Source organism: Choloepus didactylus, chromosome 2 (genome assembly GCF_015220235.1).
Source record: "Choloepus didactylus isolate mChoDid1 chromosome 2, mChoDid1.pri, whole genome shotgun sequence".
NCBI lineage: Eukaryota > Metazoa > Chordata > Mammalia > Pilosa > Megalonychidae > Choloepus > Choloepus didactylus.
This window is the reverse complement of record NC_051308.1, coordinates 133,257,341-133,269,395: the sequence shown is the minus strand read 5'-3', so window position 1 is coordinate 133,269,395 and position 12,055 is coordinate 133,257,341. Positions and strand designations below refer to the sequence as shown.

At 35.7% G+C, this 12,055-nt stretch overlaps 1 protein-coding gene across 5 annotated transcripts in view; it reads right to left on the bottom strand.

The window, feature by feature from the left end:
• Positions 1–12,055, bottom strand: part of VAV3 (vav guanine nucleotide exchange factor 3) — a 375,496-nt gene that overhangs the window by 16,796 nt on the left and 346,645 nt on the right. For 3 of the 5 annotated variants that reach the window (XM_037826494.1, XM_037826495.1, XM_037826496.1), the window contains 2 exons: positions 11,503–11,590; positions 5,609–5,735 (listed from right to left, as the gene is read on the bottom strand). In XM_037826494.1, the coding sequence (XP_037682422.1) occupies positions 5,609–5,735; positions 11,503–11,590 (215 nt within the window). Of the gene's footprint in view, positions 1–5,162; positions 5,166–5,608; positions 5,736–8,456; positions 8,510–11,502; positions 11,591–12,055 lie in introns of all 5 variants that reach the window. The other 2 variants (XR_005215287.1, XM_037826497.1) reach the window with 2 other exon arrangements.

Here is a 12,055-nt window from a genome sequence, read left to right as displayed (position 1 = left end):
GTATTCACAGAGACCTAAACTTGTACAAAACTGAATTTGTTACCTTATCCTCTAAACCTTTTATATCTCTTCTGCTTCCTGATCAGTCAATGATTCTACCATTTACCTGCTGTCCAAGGCAAATCCTTGTGTGTTATTCTTGTACTACTTCTATGTCAACTCCTATATCCAATCAGTCTGACCTCCATAACAGATTTCAAATCTACCTATTGTACTTCTCCACTGTCACCACTCAACTCTTGTCCAAATCATCATCATCTCTCTCATGGACATCTGCAATAGCCTCCTAACTCATCTCCTTTCTGTCCATGCCTCCCACCAAGCCACTCCTCACAGAGAAGCCAGTGATCTTTTAAAACAATGCCCATCGGTTCATGTCATTTTCTGCAATACATTTATATTGCTGCAATACATTTCCATTGCATTTATTAGAATCTGCTCACTGTGCTCCAAACACATGACTTCCTTTCAATTCTCTAAACATATTAATTTCTTTCTGCTTAAGGAATTTCATACTACCAACTCTTTCAGTGTGATACTTCCCTACTCACTACCATCCCATACTCTGCCAGCCCTCACAGATCTTTTACACTAAAATTAAATGTCATTTCTTCAAAAAGTCCCTCCTGACCCTACAGATTAAATGCCCTCCCTGTCATACCCTCCCACCAGTTCTTCTGCATCACAAGACTTATCAAGATTGTAACTATTTATGCAGTTCTTTGTTTCATGTTTGTTTCTATCCTGCAGATTGTTTATCTCATTAAGTATTATAACTCTAGCATCTAGCAACAGACCTGGCATATAGCAGAATAAATATCTGTTGAACAAATGAATGAGTGAATGAATATGTAAAACAATGTGGTCACAGGTAAGGAACAGATGGTTTCAAATGTGCCCTACTGAGCATACGTTAGTGCTTTAGCCACCCCCAAACCAACAGTGTAGCTTTCTCCCAATTCTGTTAGATCTATCCAGCTATTGGGATCATCTCTACATTTTAAACTTTTAATCAGAAATAGTTCAGACTTATAAGCAGAAAGCATAGTACAAAAACATTTCTATATACTTTTTACTCAGACTCTCCAAATGTTAACATTTTACCATGTTTGCTTTATCAGTTGATCCATATTTTTTCATGAACCCTTTGAGAGTAAGCTGGAGATATAATGCCCTCTACCCCTAAATACTTCAGTGTGTGTGTTTTAAAAACAAAGACATTTCTATTCTCTTATACAACCATGATACAATTATCAAAAGCAGAAAATTACCATTGGTTGGTCCTCCTACTTAAGTACTATTACTTACTCTAGACAACTTATTCAAAACTTGCCAATAGTCCCATATGTATATATGGGTGCATGTATGTGTGTGTGTGTATTTTTTTTTCCTTTCCTATGATTCAATGCAGGATCACAGGTTGCCTTTAGCTGTCATGCCCCTTCAGTCTCCTTTAATCTGAAATAGTTCCTCAGACCTTCCTTGTCTTTAATGACCTTGTCATTTTTTAAGAGTGCAGGTTATTTTGTAGAATGTCCTTCAATTTGGGTTTGTCACGATTAGATTCAAATGATTCAGTTTTGAGGCAAGAACACCACCAAAGTGATATTGTCTCCTTCTCAGAGCATCATATTAGGATGTAAATGATCTCTATTTGTCCTATTATTGATGATGTTAATTCTAATCATGTGGCTAAGGTGGTGTTTGCCTAAAAAGTTACTATTTTACCTCTGTAATTAGTAAGTTCTTATGGGAAGATACTTTGAGATCATGTAAAGAGGATAATAAATTTAAAAAATTTGTTCTTAAAATTTAAAAACCTATTCATCTCTAACTCTGTGGCCCAACTAATTCCCCATAAATAAGAACTTGGAAAAATGTATAAAGTCTGTTTATAGGTTACAAAATAACTGAGCATGCAACTTTTCCTAGTGTAATGGTCTATTAACATTCTATCTCACCTCCTCCTTTCAGGCATACAAAGAAAAAAACAGGATGCTCTTTTTAAAAGAACATAATAAAGTATCTAACCCCATTCCTCATTCATCAGATGAGAAAGCTGAGGCTTAGAAAGCGAAGGTTGCCTAAGGTCAGATGCTACTTGGTGCAGTCCTGAAAATAATTAAGAGTTCAGTGCGGAGCAAGAAAAGCAAGTCAACTCAGTGCCCTTCAGATAAACAAACCCTAAAGGTACACCTAAAGCAGTCTAAGGCAGGTTTGCTATGGCGATATTTGGAAAATAATGAGATTCTCACACAGATCCACAGATCAGGGCAGGATATCTTATACGGAGCCAGGACAGTTTACAGGTTCTAGAGGAAGTACAGCAGCTCACTGCTACACCTGAGTTCTCTCTTCTCTCTCCTCCCCACCCCCCCCACTGCCCCCTCCCTCCCTATCTCTGAAACACTCTTAAGTCAAAGGTAAAGATAAAACTCCCATCATCTGAGATACAGCCTCCTATAGAGTAGCCTCGTAATCTAGAAATGTTATTCTCTTTGCCCAGTACTCTGGATTCCTCTTTAATTCTAATCAATTTTTTGCAATTTTTTCTGCATTTGAATGAGGTAGTTGAATCATAATCTATTGTATTCTAAAAGTTAAAAATAATTGGTGATCTTTCCAAGAACATTCTAATGTGGATCAGTTTAGAAGCAAGAACCCTCTACAATCTCCCGGGACTTTTCTTTTTCAAGATGACTATATTATCCAAAAAATAAATAAATAAATAAATAAGAATAAAGAACAGGTTTCAGGAAATGAAACTACGCTCTCATTCTCTGTCCAGAACACAATGTAGTCTTGGACTTTAGCCTGCCTTCTCTGCTTCTTCTAAGACCTATAAGAAGTAATGGAGTTATCACTGTTCTATCCAATACAGTAGCTCAAGGTAATACTTCCTGATAAAGGTTACTTTTAGATGATATCTAGCAGCATAGCCAGAACTATGATCCAGAGGTAAGGCCTACAATGTCACAAGATTGTTCTGTACAAAGACATGTGGGTAACCTTTCTGTGCAGAGCATGAACCATTCCCACTTTACCACTCTCTGGAAACACATCGTGCATAAAAATAGAAGCAATGTTTCAACTAAGGGTTAACTCTTAACAAGGATGGTATAAAATAAGCCAAGATATATTTTTTAAAAGTCATAAAAGCATAGATATAAATTTCTATAAGAATTGCAGTTAGTAAAATTATTCTTCAAGTCTGAAAAAGGCATGAAAATGCCAAAACAAGAGACTATATTTGTAGTAATAGAAGTAGAAGTGGTAGCGGTAGTAGGGGTTGTAGCTGTCGTTCACTGAGTACTGGCACTGTGCTAAGTGCTTTACACACAGTATCTCATTTAATCCTCAGAACCACTGTAGAATTCTCTTTTATAGAAAGTCAGCATAAAGTAAATAAAACATCAGGATAGGATATGTCTGATCTAAGATTCTAACCCTGCTGTGTTTTAACTATTGAATAATCTTGCTGTGTCAACCATTGCACAATTATTGCTGACTGGCACACAACTCACCTCTCTTCTTTGAGGTAACTTTATGAGTGAAGTCTTCCCTGGACTCCCCATCTAAAAATATCAAACTCCCCCAATCCACATTTGCCTGAGTCTCCCCATTAAAATGTAAGATCCATAAGGCAGAGACCTTGTATTCTTAACTGCTTTATCCTGGTCCTAAAAACAGTGCCTTATCTGCGTTATGTGTTTAATATATATTTATTGAATGAACAAATGGAAAACTAAACAAATGAAAGAGCAAATGAATGAAATCAGATGCTAACAAAGATTTAATTTTAAATGGATAGTTTTCTTTCTTTCTCAACTATAGGAGGGTTTTTGTAGCATGACTTAAGTTGCCAGAATCTTTTAAAAAGACTGGATAGGGTGTCCAAACTGATGACTTTTTTATCTCTTGAAAAACTGCCCAGCAGCTAGCACAGATGTTTCAAACCTTTCTATTGACTATGCTTTAAAAATTGGCCTATAATTCTCTTCCCAATCTACAGATGGATTTGAGCATTAAATACTTCATTAAACACTAGAGACAAAATCGTAAATTAGGCAACTTCATTTACCACGGGACAATATCCTCTGAGTACTGACATGGGCCAGGTACCCAGGCAAATGCTTGGGAGTATACCGTGCAGTGAAATGTGAAGGGCTGACAACCTTCCCATCTAATACAGGGCATCTGCTCTCCTTGCTTGTTCCCCTCCCTTGGCTCTCTAGAAGGGAGTGAACAACTCAAACAGGATTTTGAGAATAACTGTTCTCTCTGGCAACTTTTATTATCTCCTGCTGGTGGGGAAGCAAAGAAAAGGCAATTGGAAATTACACATTTCATGTAGGAAGAAAGGTCATAGCTTTGGTAGACGTTTAAGAAACTTGTAGGGAAAATGTATTTTTTTGAGGGATAACTTCCATTTTTGTATGGGCAAAAATTATGGTTTATATGTGAATCTAAGGTAACTGGGAGATATTGGGCTAAAAATAGAAAGATACATTTGAATGGATATTTAAAATTTCAACAGAAAGTGTGCTCTTACTACTTTCACTGCACTAGTTTGGGCATTTGTCACTGATCCCTGTGAGAATCGCTATGAATTTATTCAAATAAAAAAAACTGTCAGTTGATGTGACAAATTTCTTGTATATTTACTTATATTCTAAGTGTATGGAATTTGACTGATGTTGTTGGAGCCTTAAGAGTTACCTGTTTCCCTTTCAGTTTCCACTTTCAGAAAAAAGTTAAACTTATATTATACAACACAAACTTCTTTTATCAAATACCTCTAAATATTCCAGTTTTGCTTAAGCTAAAGATTCTGAGAATGAAATTGTATCCACGTCTCTCACCAAACAGGTTTTAGTATTTAAAAAAAAAAAAAGATATCAAAATAAGGGAATGAAATCACACTTTTTCACAGCATTTTTCATTACAATGTTCTCTTTACATACTTTCAGGAAGATTACATGGCATTAAATGGCGAGGAGAAACAAGTTTTTGACTTGAACTCAAATTCGAACTATAAAATGCTTTCGTTCTGGGGCTAATCTTTTGTGATTAGCTGTGGCCCAGAGCTTATGCAGAAAGAAAGTGGCTAATGGATAATTTTAGCAATATTTGGCTGAAAATTTACTGGTGACAGAGAAAACATGCTTTGGTCATTTCAAAATTCTGAAAGTAATTACTGAAACAGAATCATAAGCAGACCTGAGATATTAGGCTAGATTGGAGAACCTTGCACCAGTCTTGCTTAAAAAGCATTCTGACCGCAAGCATTAGGTGTAAGTTAGAAAGACTCTGGCCAACATAAAAGTCAATGAAAAGCACAGAACTTGCAAATTAACATACCCTTCACATTTCTGATGGACTTCTGAGCACAAACATAATTCTTAAGTTGGCACAAAGCAATACAACTAAACATTTTCATAAACCTCTTGGTCCATCTGATTGTGCCTGGATCCAGAAAAAAGTCCTAGCCAAATGCATTACCATATTAATTGGTTGTATTTCAAAATCTGGAATGAAGGTTGTTCAATTTTATTGTGCCTCCAATCCTTAAGTGACAGTAAATTGCATTCTAAATCACAATACTCACAGTTGCCTGCTCTATTACCCCTCTGTCCAGCTGAATGTTCTGGCTCCTTGTATGGAAACTGCAGAGTTGTATCTAAAGTTCTGAACCCTTCTTTAAGAGAATGATGCTTGTAGTACTCCACAAGTTCCTTTTGGGGAAGAAAGGATCAAAGATTATTTTTGATAGGATACTTTTGCTCTCAAACCTGTGAACTCCTAGATGGATAATTATATAAATTACACGGATGAACTATTTAATGCTAAATTCTCCAGAAGTATAAAAGAGTAAGTAAATGATAATCTCTCCCTGCTGTCGGGATGTACATGACACCTAGGAGTAACTGTCTTTGTTACTCATGCTATTTATAATATAAGTTATACCCTATTGTCGTCGTGGATATAGAACATCCTACTAGTCTTCTGTCAGATGCGGTAATAAAAAGAAACCATACTAAACCTCAATTTCAAAGTAGTAATTATTGTTCTTATTTACGAAATACTTGCTTTTTAAACACAAATAAAGGAAACAGCTGTTTGATGAATATATACCAATTTCTAGTTTCCTGCATTTTCTTTCAAAATGGCAGAAAAACAAACTTGATCTTCAGTGTACTTTTCCATGGTAAGCCAAAGTTGATAAGCCACAAGTGCTACTTGACATTGCATCTGATTTATGAAGAAGTGTTAGTGCCCATCCCAAAGCTCTGTATATCATCTGACACTCACGGAGGTCAATAATGCAGTTCTTTCCAATTTTCTCCTATAAACAATTTGTCTCAAATACATGCAAACCTATTGTAATAACCACCCGTCAGTTCTCAGACGAAAATTTCAGGAAATTTCTTTTGACATGTTGGTTTTGTAGATTCTGCACAAATCTGAATTTCTCTACTTTAAACAGAAACTGAACAAGAATTAATTCCTCATGGAAAAAAATGCATCTTATCATTAGATGAGTATACTCTCTATATAGTTTCACACAATCATCTGAAATGAAAATAAAAGCAAAATCACTTTTAACCTAATTATTCAGTGCTTCTAACATAGCACTGTTTTTGAAATCAAACGTTCTAAAAGTAACTCATTTCCTCTAAAAATCACACTGACACCACTCTATTCAGAGGTTATGTGCAAAGTTCCCAAAACAAATCAATCAGGATAAAAATTACCCCAAAGAAGAACAAGAGAACCATCAATGATTTATTTATTATTTATGACCAGACTCAGAATGTACTGTGGAATGCACTGTGCTGGGAGTTTCAGGGATCACAAAGATTATGAAGATAAGGCTCCTGCCCTCTAGGAGCTCTCACCCTTGGAGGGAAAGTGAAGGGTTATGGGAGTTCAACGGCAGGAGAAAGAGCCTCCTTTGTGGAGTCTGATGGGGAGGATGAGGGAAGGTTTCATGATGGAGGCAGGCAAATTTTCAATAGCCAAGAGGGAAGGGTTATTGTAGGCAGAGCAGCAAGGCTGAGAACAGACACAAAGGTGACGAAAACTGCATTCAAAACTAAAAGAATAGCACGGTTTAGCTGAAGCATTTAGTAAAACTAATGGAGATTTTTCAATCCCCTCCCTTGTAATTTGGGTATAATAAGCCATTTCACAGAATGCAGTCGAGGGTATACAAAGCAACCTGTAAGTGCCTGGTGCATATGACTAATAACAGTCACCATTATTTCACGTGCCAAGTCCTTCACAGAGTTGTCTCATTTAACCCTACACCAGAAGCTTCTGGAAGCAGGCCTCATCCTCACTAATGCCTGCGTCTCATGAGGTTAAACAACTGGTGCGGTGGTTATATAGTTGGCATCTGTCTCCAAAGTTTGTGCTCTTAACTACATCATACTACTAGCAAGTAGTACCTGGCAAATGAAAAGACACCAAAAATGAGGCAAAAGGGAAGTAGCATTTGCCAAGTATCCATGATTTACAAGGAACTTTCTTTCCTTAGGCAAAAGAGGCTAGGGTCTCATTCACATTATATCTATAACTTTTGCTTTAAATTCCTTCCTTCCTTGGGCTCAGATCATGGAGGTCTTTGATGAAGGCAAAGGAAATCTGGAATCTGACCAGCAAGGTCTGAATTTAAATGCCACTCAGTGACCAACATTACTATGTGACTTTTTTAAAAATACAAAGCAAAATCTTGTAAGGCCTCTGGAAGAACTGTACATGTATACACTATGCTGCTGATGCAAATGATACCAAAGAGTTGTTCTTTCGTCCTGTCATTTAAATTGAGTTGAATGAAATGTGTCCTTTTCTTTAGCAAAAATATGAAAAGAAACCTGAAAGGAATTGCAAGCCAATAATTCTCAACTTCAATGAATTTTGTTATAGGTAATATGAATTTCTATGGATTACGAATTATATTATTAAGAATTATTATGAATTGAAGTATATGTTATACGGGCTAGAAACCATGGAATTATCATACTGTAAAGGGATTTGGTGATCATTTAATGCCCACCCATCCCCAAATTTTATGGATGAAAAATGACTTTTTCAAGCCAAAGGTCATGTGATTTATTAAGCTGCAAAACACTCTTTATCACTTCTCTAAGCAAGGAAGATATTTTTGTTCCATTTTTACAGTCTTATGAGGGTAAATCTTCCCATATGTATTGAATTGGGTTGAATTAAATAGTGCCACCAAGCATCTTTTCCAATTTATGCATTTATGCTTTCTGTATTTTAGTCTAATCCACTCCTGCTTTAGCAGTCATTGACCTTCAGGTACTACAAGTAAATAATAAAGACTCTAAACAAAAGAAATCACTAAGCTTTCCTTATCTCACACTGACACAGCAGTGTCAACAATTCAAGTCTCTGAAAAATAATGAGTGAGAGCCAGTCATTCCAATTACCAAGGAAACAGGCAATGGAGAAGGTTTATAAACAGCATTTGGACATGGATTGTCTGGCATAAAAAAAAATTAGAACAAAATTAATGCCTTGTAATCTGGATGCAGAAATTCATTTAGAATTTGAATTTAATGACTAAGAAAAACAAAAATGGTGTTTAAGTATGCCATTGAAACCCAGGGAGAACAAGTTAGGCCATAACCACCTAAGGACAATCTTCTCTTTGAGAGACTGCCTGAATTAAAACAAGTTTTGGAATTTGCTTACCTTTCACATCCTTTCCCAAATTAAAATTCAATTCCAGGGCCTAATGAGTTTCATAGAAGAATTTAACTTCAACAGCTATGATGAGAAGATGCTGAACTCTTCTTAAGAAACAACAACTTAAAACCAGAAACCACTACTTAAGTTTTAATGGCAACTATGTTATCTGACCCCAACAATGATAAAAGTTAACTCCTTGAGGTCATATTATCCTAAATATTAGAGAATTACACTCCTAGAGAGAAGTCAAAGGTGCCTGTTAACCTATCTTCTTCCAAAGGGGCTGAAATATGAGCCAGTCCTTTTGATCAAGTATCCACATGGCTTTTCTCAGCCTAGGCTCAAAGGACAGTACTATTGTAGGGATCTTGGTACAGATGGATTTACTAATTTGTAAGCTTCTTTAGGATACTCAGAGTCCCTTTTGGATTCTCTAAAAACAGTGATTTCACACAGTAAGGACTCAGTATAAATTTGTACAACAAAGGAATGGAAGCATAGAGCAGAAGCAGCTCCAGTCTAGTCCAGTTCCCTCTGCTTAAGCAAATTTTACAACTGTTAGCTAAATCTGACAGAATTAGTTTTCTGATAGTGAGATTTGTTCAGCTCCTTTTTTTTTAAACACTTGTATCCTTTTGCTAATGGTTTTTATTTTCATTGTAGCTTTGCTTTTAATTCTTAATCCCCTTTGTGACCACTGGGATCCCCAGATACGGAGGGAAAAACACATATGCATGTGGTTCTAACTACAGAATTCCTGCTATTTTAGAAATATCATATAAGGGTAACTTATTTTAGCCTTGTGACAAGTATTCTGAATTCCCTTTCTACATGATTGTTGCAGAGACTTTTGCTGCTGTCTCGTACAACTTATTGAATTCTGGGTCTTTGTTGCCTTTACTGTAATTACAGCTTTCTATGCAGATAGGAACTCAAGGATCTGTGTCCACTGATCCATGTCAGGACAGTGTTATTCACTTTTTACATCTAACCGTAGCTACCAAAGAATTTTCTTGAGCTGAACCCAGGTGACAAAAAGCTCAATGGACTGGTCCTTTCCAGTGGCTATTACTTTCATCCTCTTTGCTTGTCTTGTCTGATGGGAGTTCCTTTTGTTATTTTCAAAGACTGCAGGGCTGACAGTCTTCTGACACGGCAGTATTTTTTTAAGTCCCATATTAGCCATAATACTGTGGAGCAGCCTCATTACTGTCCAAGGAAGTTCTGCAGGTGAAAGCTCAAGCTGGTATGTCTTGCAGAGATGTGGAGACCTCCCCTTCTGTGCTTTTATCATGTCTCAGCTGGTTCTGTCATTCATTATTTGTGCATCCACTTGCCACCTCCTTCCTAGATTTTCATTTTATGAAGAACCTCCTTCGGTCCAGTTCTTTCTGTGCACAGCCTGCTTGTTCCAACAGAATGTAAGCCACTTCCGGTAGAGAGGATGCCTAGATCTTGGTTACCATTTGACAGAATTTACATTTTCCAGGATATGATCTTGCTGCTCATTCTCAGCTTTCGAATTGGGAATGTGATATTTATGACCATAGAGCTTTTTTACTTTTCTTCCAACTCAAGGTATTTCAATTTCCTTAAAACACTGATCCTAGTCTTAAAACAATTCTAAATTTTTAGATAAGGTTTTCAAGCTGGTCTACTTTGTAAGGCTCTTTTACACTCAGTTTTAACTTTAATATTAACATCTGCAAAGTGCTTTGAGCTGGTTTCTGGAAGGATGCAGTATGCATGATTTGATTGATGGTTCAATCAATGAGTGGCCCTTCCCAATATTACTCAAACTACTTAGCAGAGTACTACAGATGCATCTTAAGTCCTGTATCCAAATTCTTCATTAACACAAGAAACTCTAGAACGAGAGACTTGAGACCACTTTTAAGGAAACATGAACTTTTTCTTTACTGTCAATAATGCAAATATAATGACATATATGGATTACTTATAGGTTATTGATATAATATGCCTAAGCACTAATAAAATTATGAATAAGATGTAATTTTTTAAAATTGTGGGAACTAACTGAATCAGTTTTTGCTCGTTTGAAACAACTTAGCAACAATATCTCATTTCAATTTAAATATAAAATTCCTATAATGTATCAACTATTGCGTGGTAAGAATGCTATACTGTAACACTTTATTGTCCAAGGTAATGAAGGAGAACTGTAGCACGGTTAATTTACAATAGCAGGAAATACAAAAGGCTTTTCAATTTGATTTTATATGGCAATTTGTATAAAATGAACCTAATTGAGAGCTGTATTTTACTAATTACACATTTTTATGCCGGAAGTTAAAATATCCTTGTTTGCCTGAACGATGAAACAGAGGTAAAGGAAGGAAAAGAAGGAAAGCAATGCATATTAAAATTTTGCTGCACACCATTACAAAAGAAGGCAAAACTCACAAAAATAACTGAAAGATAACTGTACTTGTATTTGAATTATTCTACTGATTTGATAAGAGTCATAAACAGTGTAGACTCTGAAAGACTAAAATTTGTAAACTTAGTTTACAATTAAAAATATGATTAAAGTAAGTAAAACTTAATTGGGACTCTTAAAATCAGAATTTTCACGATTCTACTCTCCACTTTCAGGATGCTAAAAGCCCTTTACTGTGTAAAGGGTCTGGCACATGGAATAATGGTAGCTGTTATGATTCTACTTCAGAATTCTTATTTTCCAGTAAACAAAATTCCAAGAAGCTATAGAATTAACACTGACTTTTCTAGTAACAGAAAAATATAAGAACCATCAATGCTTACCATTAAACTTTTAAATTTTCTATTTTCTGCAATGTGAAAAAAGCCGTCTCTTGTTAAAATCTTGATGTGCTTTGCTTCATTATTGTACCTGTGGGCAATGAATAACTTATGAATATAAATGTGTTTTTAATCAGTAGAAATCAATAATTACCAGAGGCCATGCCACAATAACATTATAGGAATTAGTTCTGAGGACAAAATATATACCTATGCCAATACACCAGTGACAGCTAATTAACAAAATATATTTACTAAATTGGTTAAAGATATATCCAATATTTGAGGTGAGAAGGCAGGTAAAATTTAACCAGTCATTATGCCCAATTTAGTTAGTTCACTTTGAGAATGCAGAAAAACAAAATATCAAACAAAATCTAGTAGTTATATTCTTAGGATTTACTAGAAATATACACACATCAAATTACCAAAAATACAATGTTATGAAAGAATTCTAATATGCCTATTAGCAGCCTATAACACTTATTGCTGTTTTTTAACAGATATTTTCAGCTGTTAATGAACTGTGTGGATAGATGCATTATTTCTGCTGCAA